Genomic DNA, 20,281 nt, shown 5'->3' on the forward strand with positions numbered 1-20,281 from the left:
TTTATGATGCTGTGCAACATCACATTCTCAATTCTCCTGCATGCTTTTCATTTTTTTAATTAATTTTTTTTATTTTTATTATTTTTATTTCATGCACGTACGCATGCATGCTTCTCATTTTTTTTTAGCATCCTTAACTTCAAAATATAATACCACATAATAAACGAAATGTGACAAATTTCCAGGAGAACATAAACGTTCTATGATTGCATTGATCATCAGAACTCTAAGTAGAACATTAGGAAGTTCCAGTAACGAAACCAAATAAATAACATCAACTTTCATCACCTTGTAGAAGCTTTGGCACTCATCGATGAATGGTAGCTAGTACTTCTTTGCTTGCGGTACGGAGTATTAGGATTTGCAGTGGCTCCTAATCCCAGACGTCCCGAGCAGCTTGATCCTGACTTGCGATCAATATTCCCATCAGCGAACATGACCGTTTTTGGGTTCACCTGCTGCAAGTTTGGTGGCGAAGGGATACCAACCCCGCCCTTGCGAATAGGGACCTAAAACTCATACTCATCATCTTCATCTCTAGCGTGTCTTTTCTTCTTTTGAGATTTTAAAGCACTATCAGTTCCATCATTCAATGATGAAGTATATTCAGCTTCATCTGTTACCCGTCTCTGGTGCTTGGGATATTTTGAGCTACATAAAGTTTTTAATTCCTTGTTCTCATTCCATTTTTTCTTGACAATATGCTGCCATATATTCTTTAACTCTTCCATGCGTACAGGTTTAATTAAATAAGCCCCATGTTTTATTCCTTTCATCATAGCATTACTGCTTCCATCAGCAGACATCATCCATCCACTGCTTTGTTAAGCTTATATATATATATATATATATTTGCAAAATTCCTATTTTTTTATATCCACGCTGGTCATTTATACATTCCATAATCCATATGCCTTCCATTCATAGTGGGCCATGTCTTTTTGAATATATATATATATATATATATATGAAACGTGCATGACTTTGCTTGCATGGGCCAGGTAAATATTTATTTATAATTTATTATATATATATATATACATTTTTTTTTTTAAGCCTTGCACTCGTCTTTACCATACAAAGGCTGAAAACACCAATGGAACCTTGGAGTAAGATTGGTCCTGAGATGATATTAAATGCCCAAAGGGATACTACTGCTCTAAAAAAAATAGCTGTTTATAGGGAGCTTTGCACTTTGATTTATATATATATACACAACATGTACTTGTCGGGCAGCAAAATACAAAGCATATTTGCCATTGGCCTTGGATAACTCAATCATCAGATTAACCACCTCAGTATGGCCCCTTGTGGCAGCTTGAATAAAGGAGAGTCGTATTTGAAGGGCCAAATGTTTTACTTAGAGTTGGGTCATGATCTAGAAGCACCTGGGCAACATCTTGATGCCCTTCTTTAGCGGTCGCATGAAGTGCATCATACTCCGATCGGTTCTTTCTCGCTATACTCTCTATCCGAGTACTTCAATAGCTCAACCACCACAATATCCAGAAACCCTCTCAGCATCAGCAAAGAGCACCATCTCATCAACCTTGTTGACCTCATTGACCATCGTTGACCAGATTTCCACAATCTCAGCCCGCTAGCAGTCCTCATCATCTGCACATCAATCTCTCTGAGTATTTGATGCACAGTAGCGAGGTCCCCGCATTTGGCCGCAATATGGAGCTCAGCATCGTTATGCCTCCCCGTGACTTGCTTCACACACTTATTCTTCCTCGACTGGTCCATCCGTTTCCCGGAGTTCGACAGCACCAATGTCGGCGCCGTTGTTGGAGATGACGTAGGCAAAGACAAAGGCAATGATGATGTCGCCGACGTGTTTGGTGACTACGTCGTCAACCCTATCTCCAGGTCCCTTACTCCCTTCTTGATTTGGAGACCTATGGCGGAGATGAAACCCTAGATGGAGCGAATAAGCGCCAACAGGATCGATGGAGGACGTTAGTTTTTGTTTTTGTTTTTGTTTTTTTTTTTTTTGACGGTCCTCTCCCTGGCTTCCTCCTTCCTTTCCTTTTTCCTTCTTTTATCTTTTTCTTTGATGGAGAAACGTTGTTACTGCTATCTCCGGCGATAACAGCAACAGCGGTTTTGGTGATGACGACGGCAACTAAGACATCAGGCATGCTTGGCGGCATTATCTCAGCCACTCAAGCAGCAACGGTGTCAAGCAACAACAAGTGATGGCAGGCAAAAATAGAAAGCAGCAACAATTGGTAACATCGGCAATGATGGTGGCCATGTAACGACATCAGGCGTGATTGGCGGCATTATCTCAGCCACTCAACCACGACGATGTCAAGAGACGAACGATGACGAGCAGCGGGCGGCCACGACGACAGTTCTCATTTTTTTTTTTTTTATTTCTCCTCATCTTTTTTTTTCATTTTTTTTTCTTCTTCAAATCTTCTCTTCTCTTTTTTTTATAATTTTTTTCTAGCCTCCCTGGTCCCCCATTCCTTGGCTTCGTCACCCCTTTTAAAAAGATTTCTTTAATCTTATCTTCACAATCCAAACGCCACCCGTAAAATCGTAACCCTCTTCGCAGACCAAGTCAAGAGATTAAAAGATAACATCAAATTAAAAATTTAAATTTTCAAAATCAAATTTAAAATTTTAATTAAATTTTCAAATTTTAATTAAGGTAATAAAATCTTGTTTTGCCTCGGGATATGCATTTTTCAGCTTGCCTCGATCTGTTAGGATTGCCTCGGGATGTGTATTTGGTGTTCGGGATTTGCATTTTCTAAGTTGCCTCGAGATATCTATTCAGGCTATATGAAATTTAAAACCGCCTCAAGATGCGTACTTAGACTATCCTAAGATTTGAGATTGCCTCGAGATATGTATTCTCAAGATATGTTCTCAAGGGTATTCTTGTAATTTGTATTTATGCCTTGAGATAAATTCTCAAGGGCAATTTTGTAAATTATATTTTGCCTCGAGATGTGTGCTCTCGGCTGATCTTGGGATTTAAATGTTTTAGATCGCGTCGAGATCTGTGCTCTCGGGTGATCTTGCGATTTAAATATTTTAGATTGCCTCGAGATCTGTGCTTTAGGCCGATCTTATGATTTAGATATTTTAGATCACTTCGAAATCTGTGCTCTCGGTTGATCTTGCGATTTGAATATTTTAGATCGCCTCGAGATCTGTGCACTAGGTTGATCTTGCGATTTAGATATTTTAGATCGCCTCGAGATCTGTGCTCTAAGATGATCTTATGATTTTGGATAGTTTAGATCACCTCGAGATCTGTGCTCTCGGCTGATCTTCAGATTCTAAATTTTTTAGATTATCTCGAAAATGTCTTCTAAACTTATCTTGAATATATCCAAATATAATGAAATTTATTTATTTTAACCACATGTTGTCCTAATTCAATTATGATTTGACTGTATGTAATTTTTTTAAAATTTTTATTCGATTTGAATCAGGACATGCAATTTTTTTACATAACACTACTCATTCCCTTTAGTTCCATTCTAGGAAACAGGTTACAAGGTTGAGCCCGAATTTATTGTTGTCTTATTCTTTTCTAGTCCTATCTCAAACTAGGCATTAAATTTAACATCCATACAGTCTCAACAGGAGAAAAATAAAATTATATGCAGCTAGCACTTAAGCACGTTGTTCTTTCTGCTTTCTATGTATAAAAAGATTTTGATCTAGTGTTGGACAAGTGTATAGGATAAGCTTACCTCATTATTTGTATCATGTGCCTTTTTTATGATAGCAGCCTCTTCAGCAATCTGCCTATTTACTTTAGCTAGCGCCTGTGACTCCTCTTGTTTTCTTTCCTATTAAAGCAGAGAAAGTTTAGTTCTTGATAAATGACTGAATGCAAGAATATAGACCAAATACAAACAACTTTTACCTCTTTAAGGACCATTGGCAGTAAATGGAGCCACTTATCTTCAAATTTGCGCAGCAAAGTTTTGGCCATTGATATTCATTCTTCTCGCCATTATAGGTCATAGCATTTGTAAAGACTAATCTGACATCAGCATATATTTCCCGAACATTTTTGTATCCAGTGCCATCCTATGCTTCCATCCGAGTCTTGATGGTGTTGAAATCCATAGGTTTCTTAATTATCTAAAATGACAAAAAGGAAACAAACAAAAAACATTCATCAACATCATGAGATGACGAGTATTGCAATAAATCAATTCAAAGCAATGTTCGTGCAATGGAGGTTAGAAATTTTAAACATCAGTTTGGCTTAACCAATTTTACAGTTTGAAAAAAAAAAATGATCTATTAAAAATACACCAAGAAATAGGGTTTCCTTGAAACTTGTATTACTAAACATTCTAGTGTGCAAAACAGAAAATATGTGATAGACAAGAACATAGCCCTACAAGATGTAGATAGCAGATTTATCTTAAAATCATCATTGTTACCCTAACAAAATTTAACGTGGGGATTACAGCTAAAAAGTTGCAAAGTGTTTGGCACATAAGTAAATAATAGGTGGTTATCATTTTCTACTATATCATCTCACCAATATATCAATAGAAGAACCAAATTTGGTTTACAATTACAATTAAAAGTACCTGCATACATGAAAATACATACTGAAAACTAATAATTAAATAATGAAGAAAGGAAGTTGGCATTCACAAACTAGACAAGGGAAAGGGGGATATAAATTAGACACTGGAAATGGAGGGTGCTTGGATTTAGTTCATGTTTGGACTAATCAAGATGAATTGGCTGATTCTGGCTCGAAACTAATTTTCCTGAGCACAAGCTGGGTTAAATAAAATTCAAGCCAAGCTCAAGCTACGTTTAGATGCTCAGGCTTGGGTTGGTTACAACCTACCTGGAAAAAAAAATTTACATTTGAAGTACAAATACAGTATGAAATACGAATGTTGAAGTCTAGTCAAACTGGATGCTTCATGCTAAAAAATCATTAGCAAGAAATAAATCCGGTCTTAGATTTTAAAGCACTCTAAGAGGAATTCAACATAGTGGGAATAGAGTACGACATATGGAAAATCTATTCCGTATACTATCAGCAGTTAGACATTCATGGTTATTATTTAATTTACCAAAAATGCGTTCTTTCACTTCTACTTACTCTTTTATTTGATTACACAATCATCTACATCTTGGGGACATCATTGTCTATTAGCAAGCAGGTTGCCAGGTACATAAACATGATTGTAAAATAGCTATCGAGTGGCAGGTAAATAACTGTTCATACAACTCAACTGATCCTTTTGCTTTGCAGAGATCTAAGAATTACTTTGAACCTTGGATCAGTTCATCAAAGCTTCTTTCATATCATATTATATAATGATAAAGATCTAAAATAATATTTCACCAGATATATTTCCCAACAAAATGTCGTCATCTCAGATAAACACAACAATACTTCAACGTAAATTTGAAAATAAATTATATCATTCATAAAATATGTTCACAAAAATGCTTTCAGCGCTAACTAGCAAGAGAATGCCTTGTTTCAAGCAATAAATTATCATAGTTCAGTTGAAAATTACATCTAAGGCATCATCTCTGACTTGCATTAAATAATAAATATAAAACTCACCGACACAAAGTGCATCTTCCTTCACACACGCTTAATGAGGAGACAAACAAAATCCATGTGTTAATTATGATATCAAAATTAACTACCAGAGATGAATGCTTAAATGCATAAAGCCGCAAAGAATTGGTTGCAGCTCATTATTTCCAATGCAAACGAGAACTTGAAGATAAAGAGAGATATTAAGCTAAAAATTGTATTCATATACTTAGTTGAAAAAGAAGCATGACCTCATAGTAGTCATGAAGCTGAAGACCTTCAACATCAACAGGATCCATGAAAGACTCAGCCCACTGGTGTTGCAAGATCTGGAGAAAGAAATTAATCAACAGAATACTAATAATAATGTGATATCGAATAAACAATAATTGCATCACATTGTGCAACATATCGTGCTCTAATAAACCAAAGAAACAGTTACAAACTCATGTTGGTTAGGAAATGGTTTGTTGCGTATTGACAAGGAAAAGGAATTGTGTGTTTTGGATTTTAATTCAACTTTCCTTGCCTCTGTTCCATAAACACATGATAGATTAAAATCAGTCCTTTACCTTAGAAATCTTTCAAGAACAAATTACCAATACCAATGAATAAAATAATTTAGGAGAGTATTAAGCACAAATTAGCATTGTCTCAGGTATGTTAGGATTAAACAATAATTAGTGCAACATCCATCCGTAAGTCAGAAAATATTCAGTTTGTAGATGCACTTGTAGAAAATCTGAACAGATTGGAGGAAACCATAAAGGATTTATGTTGATTGATCTCCTATAACAGAGTTAAAGAAAAGAAAATAATGAGAAAAATTCTTCCCTCTGATTTGAAAAACAGATGAATAACCAGCCAAGAAACATTATTCATAGGGTGTTCTCTCCCTTTACTCTATTTTTTTCTAGACTTATTTTTTAAAAAGAAATCTTTTTCCAGCCTCAAGCAAACAACAAATCGATCAAACATAGGAATTCTTTGCTGCATAACAACACAAATGCAAATCTAGATGCTAGCATCTCAGTCTTAATGACCTACATAAATTCTAGGGGTGCGCCAAGCACAAATTAACATTGCCTTTGGCTTGCAGAATTGAATAAGAATTATTGGAATCTTAATATACCAGAATTTTTTAATTTCTAGTTGCATTTGTTTGAAGCTCTGCCTAGATTACAGGAAATAATAACAATATAAAATAAGGAAAAGATGCATTATTTTGAAACTCTGTAAAGACTACAGGAAATCATATAAGAGAAAAGAACACCATAAGCAAAGTTCCTTCCTTTGTTTTAAGGAAGTGAAACAAACAGGCCTAAGAACGCAATAAAAACAAATATTATTCATAGTTTTCCTTTTTGCTTTCCTCTGTTTACCATCGATCCCCATCAGAAACTCTACACAAACTCTAAAACCAAACCAAGAAACTCTTACGTCCATGAATTCAGCAATGGAAGCGCCATCGAATAAACAACAAGGAACTAAACCATTGACATCCAATAAAAAAAAACCAAGCAACACTGCAACTCACCTGATTTAAAATCCTGCCAAACCGACGTATGATTTCCTGCATCCTCATCGTCGGCGCTGCACCACTGATACCAACGCCCATGAATTCAGCATCAATCTCATCCTCCGAAACCTTAATCCTCACCTTCCTACCCTTGCCCTTCCCAGCCGTCTTCTTCCCAGAATCACTCAACTGCTTCTTTCTCTCAAAAAAGCTCTCCACCTCATCCACTCTCCTTCCCATCTACACCAAAAACGCAAACACATTACATGCTTCCATTGATTCAACAAAACAATCAAACCACCAAAAAGAAGAGAAAGAAAGAACGAAAGAACACACCTCATCGACCTTGGAGCCGATGTCGACGAGTCTGTGCTGCAACACCTCGAAATCTGCCGGCGCCGGCGTCTCTCCCCCTGGCGGAGGCGCGGTGGGTACAATGGCTTCGAGGTCCTCAGCAAGCGCTGACAATTGTATCGTTCTCTTGGCAGTTGGCATTCAAATATCGTAGTGGTTGGTTCGTGGAATAGAAACTTTGAGAAAAAGAAAGAAAAACGTTTCCAAATAAATCATTTTTGGAAATGTTTTATTTATGTGTTTACATATAAACCCCTGTAAAATTTTCAAATTAAATATTTGTGCTAGTACCCCTGAAAAAAAAAATAACTGATTTTTTTTTTTATGTATATCAGGAATAAAATTATTGAGGATTATTATAAAAAATATAAATTCAAAAAGATAATTGCGAGCTCCTTTATTTTTACCAGGCTTTTAATTAGGGTCGACTGACTAAAAATAATGGATCACAAATCAAATTTTAATTTTTTAAAGATTTCAAGGGATTGTAGGTTCATTAACTTCCATTAAGGGCAAGCCCCTAACGTTAATTACCCTAGACTAATGCATGAGAACCTTCGATTAAGAACAAGTGTGAATGAAAAATATTGGATACAAGGAATTAATTATATTAATAAAAATAAACTTATAAAAAGATATAAGTTTGATCAAGAAATACAAGGTCTAGTTCTCCTAATCCTATTTTCATAATCTTCCTCTAGCCTCATGTATTATGGGTTTAGTTTGACTTCATTTGATCCCAACTTTTTCGTTGGGAACCACGTTGAGGACATCTCATTTGACTTTGTTGTCTTTGGCCTCTTCTTTTTTTGTTTGTATCTTGAATATCAATTGGATTTCAAGCTGTGATTTCTCTATGTTTGTGAATCACCAACTTGATTTCATTAATTTAGACTTTTGAAAACTCTGGTATTTCATACTTGTGAAGTTTTCAATTTTGGACTTGTAAAGCTCTTTGACTTTTTAACTTCTGATGTCTCAAGATTTTTGAACTCATTTGCCCTATCATTTAGATTTTTCAAACCTCGACTCTCCTAAACTCTTGAGCCTTAGCTTGTTTGAGGTGGAAAAGATGCTTGGATGATTATTATATAATATAACAATATAGTGTATGATTAGACTGCCTGTATAATAAGACTAATAATTAAAAGAATGTGGAGCCCATGAAAAAAAAAAAGTTCAAAGCAAAACCCATTTGCAAAGTGACACTTGCCTCATTTTAATAATATTTAATGATAATTATTATAAAAATAGTGATAGTAACAAAGACTTGTATATCTTTTTAATAAGATTGAAAGAGACATTCGAGAGTTATTGATTGATAATATTATATAACAATATAAATGTATGATTGCATTACCTATATAATAAAACAATGATAATTAAAAGGATGTGGAGCTCATGAAAAAAAAAGTCAAAGCAAAACCCAATTGCAAAGTCACATTTGTCTATTTTAATAATATTTAATGATAATTGTTATAACAATAGTCATAATGAGAAAGACTATATATTTTTCTATTGAAAGAGAAAGAAAAATTTGAGAGTTATTAAATGAACATGCATAACACTATACCTTTTTGTTAAGAATGTACCAAATTAACATTATATATAGATTAGACCCTATATATCTTTAATTCATTTAATTTAAAAAAAATAATTATTTATATGTTTACAAATACCCGCATCTTAAACGCCCTGCAAGTATCATATATATTTAACTTTTTCTTCTGTTTTTTATTTGATAAAATTATTCACCATCCATTCTATCTTTAAAAAAATAAGAAAAAAATATAGGATATTTTGGTTATAATCATAACTAAATTATTAATAATTAAAATTAATAGTTTTAATCACTAAATATTGATTCTTGTGATTTAAAAAAAAAATGATGCAATTAGTTTATTAGCCAAAAAAAAATTCAAGCATTGGTACTTTCATTTAATATATTTAAATATTTCATTTTGGACTAAGTTATGTAATAAATAAAGGCGTTGATTTGAATGCAAGTCCTTACTTGCATTTAAGAAAAGAGCATGATGCACGAGTAAAAACAATAATAAATAAAGGAAAAAAAAATCCTCAAGAATGTGAAAACCTTAAAGTTTAGAATTAACATAAATTAACTCTATTTTTTTTTAAAAAAAAATAGTGTGCCACATGTTGAATTCTACATCATCAAGGGATAGAATTAATATATAATATAGATGTCTCCCATAAATAGCTCATCAATAACATTCAATTTAAAAACTGATAAAAATTATTGAACAAATTAAAAACAAGGATAAAAACTCTAAATGTTTTCATGAATATTGAAAGTTGCTTCACTATATATACTATAGCATTTCAAAAAATTTATGCATATTCATAAAATTAAGAAGTTTCATCCGTATGATTCTGATATTGAAAGGGAGGGTGACCGATGGTGATTGACGTTGTTGTTTCAGTTGTGGTGATAGTTGTTGTTATGATGGTGGTCACTGGTGATGATTGTTGCTGTATTATCTGTGACCACTGTGATGGTGCTTGTTGCTCTTGCCCTCTCAATCGAAAATAGATTAAGGCAGCAATATAATCAATCCATGCGTTTAACCTGGTTCTATCTGTGTAGAGTGTAAACATAGTATTATATTAGTAATGTATATTAATTTAAATTTTATATGAATGATATTAAAAATTTATTTGGATACATTTGAGAAAAAAAATTAGGGTGCATGAGCACACGCATGGTGGACATGAATGACAAGGGTGGGCTCAAGCTATTAAGCGCATCCACAGTTTATATCTATATTTTTTTTATATATGTTTTATTGTGGTTTTCAGTGGCCATGATTGTAATACTTTAGCATCACAACTCTAACTAGTGAGGCTTTGAATGTGGTGGATGTTAGAAATTATCTGAATATATATATATATATATAAATCTAAATATATCATATAATTACATTATAATTAGAGAAAGCGAAGACATACCTCCATCATCCATAGCTGTTAAACCGAAAGCTACAAGGAAAACCCTGATATCCTTCCAATATATACTGTTCTCTCTCTCTCTCTCTCTTATAGAATTATAATAAATTGAGCTATGGTACTGGTGTATATATATAATCACTACGTTTTAAATTTAAATTTATCATTATCTAGAATATAAATTGGGATTAAAATAGGACTTTAAAGATATGTATTTAATTTGAATTTAAAATTGGATTAATACAATCACATACTTAATTTAAATAAAATTAAAATTAGCATATTTGTGTTTGATCTAATTTTATTATTATCAACTAAGTATCCACATATATTGAAAAATCTAGCTTGAGAAAAGGAGTCCCCACTCCATAGCTTGATACGGGAAAGCTAATAGTAAAGTATTAGGGTATCAAATATCAATGAAAAAACAAACGCTACAAAAATGATAACAATAATAATAACAATAATAATAATAATAATAATAATAATAATAATAAGGGAAAATTACTATTTACCCCCTACACTGTTTAAAACTTCTCAAACAACCCCTGTAAGTTTTGAATACCCTAGACAGCCATTCCTTTATCATTTCACTTCCTTTTTACCCCTTGTAGGTCATTTGGACTAGGTCCATGTTGTGAAATTTCATCATTGCCCTTAAAAATGGTGGGAAAAAAACCGTCCAATCACATCAAGTCTAACATTTATACATTTTTTTTTAAAACAAACTTTCGAAGACTTTTCACCATGTCATGTCCATGTTTCCATTTAAAATTATACAATTTTTTGTTTAAACAGAAATGTTTCCGTTCAAATTTATCAAGTTTCTGTTTAAAATGTTATGTCTCTATTTAAATTTATCCAGTTTCGTTTTAAACGAAATGATTTTTAGTAGATATTCGATTCTACGAGCGTATTCGTTCCACCTCAAGGCCACACTGAAGGTTTAGTAGGGCCTTTCTTTACTCGTTAGACCAATTTAAAGTTTTATAATTGCGTACGCCGGACAATGTTTTTGTAGGCGTTAACCATTTAAAAACTAACTTCACTACCACGAAAGATGCGGACATAATAGTAGATCTTGCAAAGAAATTATCGCCAACTAAGCATAGAGGACAACTTATATTCGTTACATTAGTTTGCTACAAACTATCGCATATTATTGTACATTTTGCTCGTTATTCGTGAAAATCGTTTCCATAAATAAACGCAAATTTAAATGAAACGATGATATTTAAATAGAAACATAGTTGTACAAGTTAATTATTGATTAATTATACCAAATTCCGCTTAAAACTTATGTTTTTCTCGACTATCCTTATCATGTCCATGTTTTTCTTTTTAAAATTATACAGCTGTTTAAACGTAAAATGTTTCGTTTAAATTTATCAAGTTTCGCTTAAAATGTTATGTCTCTATTTAAATTTATCCAGTCTAAATGTAGAAATGATTTTTAGTAGATATTCGGATTCTCACGAGCTTATCCGTTCCACCCTCGAGGCCACCCTTGAAGGTTTAGTAGGCCTTCCTTACTCGTTAAAACCAATTTTAAAGTTTTATAATTGCATGTCGGACAACGCTTTTGTAGGTGCTAACCATTTAAAAAACTAACTTCACTACCACGAGTGCGGACATAATAGTAGATCTTGCAAAGAAATTGTCGCCAACTAAGCATAGAGGACAACTTATATTCGTTACATCTGCTTTGCTACAAACTATCGATATTATTGTACATTTTGCTCGTTATTCGTGAAAATCGCTTTCCATAAATAAACACAAATTTAAAATGAAACGATGATATTTAAATAGAAACATAGTTGTACAAGTTAATTATTGATTAATTATACCAAAATTCCGCTTAAAAACTTATGTTTTTCTCGCCTATCCTTATCATGTCCATGTTTCTTTTTAAAATTACTACAGCTTTTTGTTTAAACGAAATGTTTCCGCTTTAAATTTATCGATTCTCTGTTTAAAAATGTTATGTCTCTGCTTTAAATTTATCCGGCTTTCTGCTTAAACAAAAATGGTTTTAATAGATATTCGGATTCTCAGCGATCCGCTCCACCTCAAAGGCCACTCGAAGGTTTAGTAGGCCTTCCTTACTCGTTAGATCAATTTAAAGTTTTTATCATCGAATGTCGGACAATGTTTTGTAGCCAGTAACCATTTTAAAAACTCGACCACTACCACGAAAAGCGGACATAATGGTGAGATCTCGCAAAAGAATACTTTACAAATCAAATCAGAAATAAACCCATAGAATATCAAAACAAAGGGTAAACAATACATCTTCAACGGCATCCACTTCGCCTCAATACGTTGGAGCGCAAACTAATGAAATGCCGAAGAGTTGAGGTGGAGTTTTCCTTCGAGGCAATGGTCCAATCCTATAGAAGATGTCCAGGCAACGACAACTTTTGAAAAGGAAAAAACTGAAGAGATGAAGAGAGAAAAAGGAAAGCAGTGTCAATAATGATGTTCTCCGGGATTAACCAAGAAAAACTACTTCCTCAAGAGGAAAAAAATTATTACAACAAAAGGTTTTTATGGTCAAACCAGCCTCACTTGCCACAACTTCCCATGCAAGGGATAATTTCATTCAAAAATTCAAAAATTAACTCCATTAAATGCTTTAGGGGTTTCAAGTTCATTGCATTCAAAAGGAGGGGTTTTTTATGGATAATCAAATTTAGAGGGACAATTTGTACATATTGCAAATTTAGAGGGTGTTTTTGGCAATTTCCACTAATAATAATAATAATAATAATAATAATAATACCATGAAAGCAAAGACAAATATTAGCTACAATCCATTTGCTAATTGAGAACTGGATTGTTACTAGTTCATAATTTTAGAAATGAATTTTTAGTCCACTTTTAAATTTTTAAAATCATATTTTGCATCAGGTTTAAAAATTATTTTTAAAAATCTATAAATAACTTTAAATCTATAATATTTATACAAATAAGAAAAAAGATGTATATATATATATATATATATATACAAGGGGTTTTTCTCAAAAAGGAAAAGACGATTAAATATCTGTTCGAGTTCCTTAGCTACATACATTTACACTGGATCAAGTATTTTTAGCCAAATGACTATACCAAGGGACACTCAACTTTAAGAGTTGTATATATACACTATATTAAGTATTCAGCCAAAGGGCTCTATAACAAGGGTCAATTAGTTTAACGAGTTTGAAATGGATTCGGATTCCCACAGCAAAGGACGACTACAGTAATTAGGCATGCAATTTTCCTTTATTTACCATCTATGGTGGGTGTGGGTGTCTCACACATCTCCTTTCTTTTCTTTAAAGTTAATGATCTTGGCATTGTTTTGGTTCTTGCGCTTTGAGTTCTTGCTAACTCTAGGTACATTCTTCTGCTTTGAAGCTTCATCAAACATGTCTGGGAATTTCTGAAATTGATGATTTTGCATTGCATCCTTCAACAACAACCTCAGCTTCCATAATGTGCTCTCACTCTGCACAATTAAAAATTTCTCTATTTGAATACATAGAAATGTTTGTCTTTCGGAAAAAAAAAAAAAATCCAAAATTATCTCATGTTTCTATCAAGGAACTCATGGCTACTGAAACAAATTTGACAGTGATCTTGCCATTTTGGTGTTGAACCTCAAAATCTAATGGCAAATGTTAAATTCGTTGTTGTTTTTCACTAATTAATGTTTTTACAACGCAGAAATCAATATAAGGAAGTGATTCAAGTGAACATAAAGCTGAAATAGTTTATATATATATATATAAGAAATATTGACCTGTTTATCCAAGTCGAGATCCACAAATTCAATATTTGAATGAAAGCTGGGGTCTTTTTTAGCAACAATCTCAATTGCCTTGCAGATTTCCTCAAAAGGCAAGTGACAGAGCCCAGTCGAGAGTTGTCTTTTATCTTCTGCAGACATTTTCCTAGAGTATTCAACCAAAGTTAGCCAAGCATTGAGTGGAAAGAAATTGTCATAAACAGAAGTGCAAGAAGGCACAAGACTAACAAATAATGGTATCTGTTGGAATAAGCTTATATTGAAAAAATTTACGATAAAACAATTTATATCAATTTATATCGTGCCTTATATCTACATAAAGCTTATGTAAAGCAACTGAGGAAGCGGGATTATGTTAGATTTAACTCATAATTAGTACAACAATTACCTATGCCAGACCTGAATCTTTAAATCATTCAAGTACCTGAAGAAATAGAAAAGTGCAAGGAGATGGCTTGAAAACTAAATATAAACAAAAGAAGAACAAGAAGTTCCTGGATGTCAAAGCGTATATACAGAAAAAGCTTGCAAATGCATATGCACATTATAAATCTGCTTGAGAAGCCTCATCAATTAATCGTTTCCCTAAAAACATGACATAACCCATAACCACAAACATCAAGCTTACCACAAATGTTTAAGATTGGTTTTTTTATTAAATCATTTCTATCAGGAGTTGCATAAAGAAGTAGCACTTCACAACTTACATGCCCTTGAAAGTGAAGATCATATACAAAATCCATAGATTAAAATTGCAAATACAACTGAACAAGCAATGAGTTATATTGCCTAATTGGTTCACAAACAGCTGAATATTATTCTATAAGGGGCTTATTTGACAAACTGCCCCATGCAATAATTAAGAAAACGTTATGAGTTTTTTTTTCCCCTTCAATTTCACAGTTTCCTTCTTTCAAATTTAAAAACATAAAATGAAGCACAAAATCATTAGTTTATAGCCCAAGTCATCAACTAACTGATCGACAACTAATCAATTATCTTTTTCAACCATTTCCACTGAATAATAGGATTGAATTGAAGCAGTCTTGCTATAGCAAATTTGCATATACCACCTTTCAAGACACTGTTGACTTCAAGTATTACTTCTGGGATATGTCTGAGAAGACAATTTGCTGCTTTAAGCCACTAGGATGGTAAAGAGGACAAAATTTTGCAGAAAAATGACTAAGGCTAAGTATATTCCTTCTACGATTTGCACCCTTGTAAGCCATAGTTTGCACAATAAGGAAAAAGCATTAGACTTTATTTCAGATTTTAGGATAATCATCTTTTCTCACAGGAATTTGAAAATATTCTATTAAATTTTTGCCTGACTTTTGGTGCTTTATAAGTTAGAGGCTTCAAGCATTACTTATTTTCTTTTTAACAAACACCCATCTTTTATCAAGGCGGTAGTTCAACTTAGTGTATTGATTACTCATCATTTTTACTGTTATACTTACTACATACCACAATGATTAACTGCAAGAACTCAATTCAAAAGAATTGAGCCAGCAAAACAAATGGAAAATGTACGATAAAACACATAAAGAATAAATGTGTAACAAATAAAGAAATTGTGTTTAAAGGGAACACCTGCATTTATGCACCACCATTTCTCTAAGTTCCTCTAAATGCAAATTGAGCTTAGTAAGCTGAAACAGAACAAGAAATGATTAGGAAATAGAAACCAAATATTAGGATTAGGGTAACAAAAGAACTGGTTGAATAAGGTTTCATCAGATTCTTCACTCATTCTGTTAAGGATCAAAGAACAACAATTCTAGATGCATGCTTGGGTGTCCTGGTATGCATTACTAAACATAGGTATATCCGTGGTCTGACATGCAATTCATCCATATTGCTAACTTGTTTCTCTCCTACTCATTCCCTTTAGTTCCGCTCAGGGAAACAGATTACAAGGTTGAGCCCGAATTTATTGTTGTCTTATTCTTTTCTAGTCCTATCTCAAACTAGGCATTAAATTTAACATCCATACAGTCTCAACAGGAGAAAAATAAAATTATATGCAGCTAGCACTTAAGCACGTTGTTCTTTCTGCTTTCTATGTATAAAAAGATTTTGATCTAGTGTTGGACAAGTGTATAGGATAAGCTTACCTCATTATTTGTATCCTGTGCCTTTTTTATGATAGCAGCCTCTTCAGCAATCTGCCTATTTACTTTAGCTAGCGCCTGTGACTCCTCTTGTTTTCTTTCCTATTAAAGCAGAGAAAGTTTAGTTCTTGATAAATGACTGAATGCAAGAATATAGACCAAATACAAACAACTTTTACCTCTTTAAGGACCATTGGCAGTAAATGGAGCCACTTATCTTCAAATTTGCGCAGCAAAGTTTTGGCCATTATATGATATTCATTCTTCTCGCCATTATAGGTCATAGCATTTGTAAAGACTAATCTGACATCAGCATATATTTCCCGAACATTTTTGTATCCAGTGCCATCCTTTGCTTCCATCCGAGTCTTGATGGTGTTGAAATCCATAGGTTTCTTAATTATCTAAAATGACAAAAAAAAAAAAGGAAACAAACAAAAAACATTCATCAACATCATGAGATGACGAGTATTGCAATAAATCAATTCAAAGCAATGTTCGTGGAATGGAGGTTAGAAATTTTAAACATCAGTTTGGCTTAACCAATTTTACAGTTTGGAAAAAAAAAATGATCTATTAAAAATACACCAAGAAATAGGGTTTCCTTGAAACTTGTATTACTAAACTTTCTAGTGTGCAAAACAGAAAACATGTGATAGACAAGAACATAGCCCTACAAGATGTAGATAGCAGATTTATCTTAAAATCATCATTGTTACCCTAACAAAATTTAACGTGGGGATTACAGCTAAAAAGTTGCAAAGTGTTTGTCACATAAGTAAATAATAGGTGGTTATCATTTTCTACTATATCATCTCACCAATATATCAATAGAAGAACCAAAATTGGTTTACAATTACTATTAAAAGTACCTGCATACGTTTCAAACCTGAACAGACATGAAAATACATATTGAAAACTAAAAATTAAATAATGAAGAAAGGAAGGTGGCATTCACAAACTAGACAAGGGAAAGGGGGGATATAAATTAGACACTGGAAATGGAGGGTGCTTAGATTTAGTTCATGTTTGGATTAATCAAGATAAATTGGCCGATTCTGGCTTGGAGATAATTTTCCCTGGGCACAAGCTGGGTTAAATAAAATTCAAGTGAAGCTCAAGCTACATTTAGATGCTCAGGCATGGGTTGTTTACAACCTACCTGGAAAAAAATTTACATTTGAAGTACAAATACAGTAAGAAATATGAATGTTCAAGTCTAGTCAAATTGGATGCTTTCGTGCTAAAAAATCATTAGCAAGAAATAAATCTGGTTTTAGACTTTAAAGCACTCTAAGAGGAATTCAACAGAGCGGGAACAGAGCAGTACCTATGGACAATCTATTCCGTATACTATCAGCTGTTAGATGTTCATGGTTGTTATTTAAACGAACTTTCGTTATTACCAAAAATGCAATTCTTTCACTTCCACTTACTCTTTTATTTGCTTACACAATCATCTACATCTTGGGGACATCATGGTCTATTAGCAAGCAGGCATATAAACATGATTGTAAAATAGCTGTCAAGTGGCAGGTAAATAACTGTTCATACAACTCAACTCCTTTTGCTTTGCAGAGATCTAAGAATTACTTTGAACCTTGGATCAGTTCATCAAAGCTTGTTTCATATCATATTATATAATGATAAAGATCTAAAATAATATTTCCACCAGAGATATTTCCCAACAAAATGTTGTCACCTCAGATAAACACAACAATACTTCAATGCAAATTTGAATATAAATTATATCATCCATAAAATATGTTTGTGTCCTCATTATGATATCAAAACTACCAGAGAGGAATGCTTAAATGCATAAAGCCCCAAAGAATTGGTTGCAGCTCATCATTTCCAATGCAAACGAGAACTTGACGATAATGAGAAATATTAAGCTAGATATTGTATTCATATACCAAGCATGGCTTTCATATACTTAGATAGAAAAAGAAGCATGACCTCATAGTAGTCATGAAGCTGAAGACCTTCAACATCAACAGGATCCATGAAAGGCTCAGCCCACTGGTGTTGTAAGATCTGGAGAAAAAAATTAATCAACAGAATAATAATAATGTGATATCGAATAAACAATAATTGCATCACATTGTGCAACATATTGTGCTCTAATAAACCAAAGCAACAGTTACAAACTCATGTTGGTTAGGAAATGGTTTGTTGCATATAGACAAGGAAAAGGAATTGTGTATTTTAGATTTTAATTCATTTTTTCTTGCCTCTGTTCCATAAACACATGATAGATTAAAATCAGTCCTTTACCTTAGAAATCTTTCAAGAACAAATTACCAATACCAAGGAATAAAATAATTCAGGAGAGTATTAAGCACAAATTAGCATTGTCTCAGGCATGTTAGGATTGAACAATAATTAGTGCAACATCCATCTATAAGTCAGAAAATATTCAGTCTGTAGATGCACTTGCAGAAAATCTGAACAGATTGAAGGAAACCATATAGGATATATGTTGATTGATATCCTATAACAGAGTTAAAGAAAAGAAAATAATGAGAAAAATTCTTCTTTCTGATTTCAAAAAGTAACAGATGAATAACCAGCCAAGAAACATTATTCATATGGTGTTCTCTCCCTTTACTCTATTTTTTTCTGGACTTATTTTTTAAAAAAAAATATCTTTTTCCCAGCCTCAAACAAACAACAAATCGATCAAACATAGGAATTCTTTGCTGCATAACAACACATATGCAAATCTAGATGCTAGCATCTCTGTCTTAATGACCTACATAAAATCTAGGGGTGCGCCAAGCACAAATTAACATTGCCTTTGGCTTGCAGAATTGAATAAGAATTTTATTGGAATCTTAATATACCAGATTTTTTTTTAATTTCTAGATACATTTGTTTGAAGCTCTGCCTAGATTACAGGAAATAATAACAATATAAAATAAGGAAAAGATGCATTCTTTTGAAGCTCTGTGTAGACTACAGTAAATCATATAGGAGAAAGAACACCATAAGCAGAGTTCTTTCCTTTGTTTTGAGGAAGTGAAACAAACAAGCCTAAGAACGCAATTAAAAATAAAAAAATTATTCATAGTTTTCCTTCTTGCTTTCCTCTGTTTACCATCAATCCCCATCAGAAACTCTACACAAGCTCTAAAACCAAATCAAGAAAATCTTGCATAAAATAAGCAATCGCAGAACCATCGAATAAACAACAAGAAACTAAACCATTTAAATCCAATAAAAAGAAAAAGAAACCAAGCAAGACTGCAAGTCACCTGATTTAAAATCCTGCCGAACCGACGCATGATTTCCTGCATCCTCATCGTCGGCGCTGCATCACTGACATCAACGTCCATGAATTCAGCATCAACCTCATCCTCCGGAACCTTAATCCCCACCTTCTTACCCTTGCCCTTCCCAGCCGTTTTCTTCACAGAATCACTCAACTGCTTCTTTCTCTCAAAAAAGCTCTCCACCTCATCCACTCTCCTTCCCATCTACACCAAAAACGCAAACACATTACATGCTTCCATTGATTCAACAAAACAATCAAACCACCAAAAAGAAGAGAAGAGAAAGAAAGAACGAAAGAACACACCTCATCGACCTTGGAACCGATGTCGACGAGTCTGTGCTGCAACACCTCGAAATCCGCCGGCGCCGGCGTCTCTCCCCCTGGTGGAGGTGCGCTGAGTTCCATGGCGTCGTGGCCGTCAGCGAGAGCTGACGATGGTATCGTTCTCTTGGCATTCAAAAATCGTAGTTGTTCGAGGGAAAGAAACTTGGAGAACAAGAAACATAGTTTCCAAATAAATCTTTTTTGGAAATATTTTATTTGTTTACATATAAACCCCTCCCTTAAAATTTTTTAAATTCAATATTTGAGCTTGTACCCCTGAAAAAAACATCTGATTTTTTTGTATGCATATTAGGAATAATTATTGAGAATTATTTACAAAATCTTTTTTTTTTTTTAAGAATTATTTACAAAA

General features: G+C 33.3%; 2 protein-coding genes across 4 annotated transcripts; both read right to left on the bottom strand.

Moving 5' to 3' along the window:
* Window positions 1-1,115: 1,115 nt before the first annotated feature.
* On the bottom strand, window positions 1,116-7,574 carry LOC120260725 (transcription factor GTE6-like). Of its 3 annotated transcripts, XR_005536482.1 has the most exons (6): window positions 7,413-7,574; window positions 7,095-7,316; window positions 5,809-5,886; window positions 3,896-4,116; window positions 3,720-3,818; window positions 1,116-2,558 (listed from the first exon to the last, which is right to left on the bottom strand). XR_005536482.1 is itself a non-coding variant. In XM_039268284.1 (4 exons), exons 1-4 carry the CDS (start codon window positions 7,569-7,571, stop codon window positions 4,063-4,065), a joined length of 513 nt encoding a protein of 170 aa, XP_039124218.1. In that variant the 5' UTR covers window positions 7,572-7,574; the 3' UTR covers window positions 3,895-4,062. The 3 variants fall into 3 exon arrangements, 1 of the variants encoding a protein (XP_039124218.1); XR_005536480.1 differs by lacking the exon at window positions 1,116-2,558 and having other exon boundaries at window positions 3,420-3,818; XM_039268284.1 differs by lacking the exons at window positions 1,116-2,558; window positions 3,720-3,818 and having other exon boundaries at window positions 3,895-4,116.
* A 5,851-nt stretch (window positions 7,575-13,425) lies between these two features.
* Window positions 13,426-20,078, bottom strand: LOC120260525 (transcription factor GTE6-like). Its single transcript, XM_039268015.1, has 8 exons — window positions 19,888-20,078; window positions 19,565-19,786; window positions 18,267-18,344; window positions 16,487-16,711; window positions 16,311-16,409; window positions 15,787-15,845; window positions 14,185-14,335; window positions 13,426-13,890 (listed from the first exon to the last, which is right to left on the bottom strand). The coding sequence occupies exons 1-8, from the start codon at window positions 19,987-19,989 to the stop codon at window positions 13,696-13,698; spliced, it is 1,131 nt and encodes a 376-aa protein (XP_039123949.1). The 5' UTR covers window positions 19,990-20,078; the 3' UTR covers window positions 13,426-13,695.
* Window positions 20,079-20,281: the final 203 nt, after the last annotated feature.

Source organism: Dioscorea cayenensis, chromosome 5, assembly GCF_009730915.1.
Source record: "Dioscorea cayenensis subsp. rotundata cultivar TDr96_F1 chromosome 5, TDr96_F1_v2_PseudoChromosome.rev07_lg8_w22 25.fasta, whole genome shotgun sequence".
Lineage (NCBI taxonomy): Eukaryota > Viridiplantae > Streptophyta > Magnoliopsida > Dioscoreales > Dioscoreaceae > Dioscorea > Dioscorea cayenensis.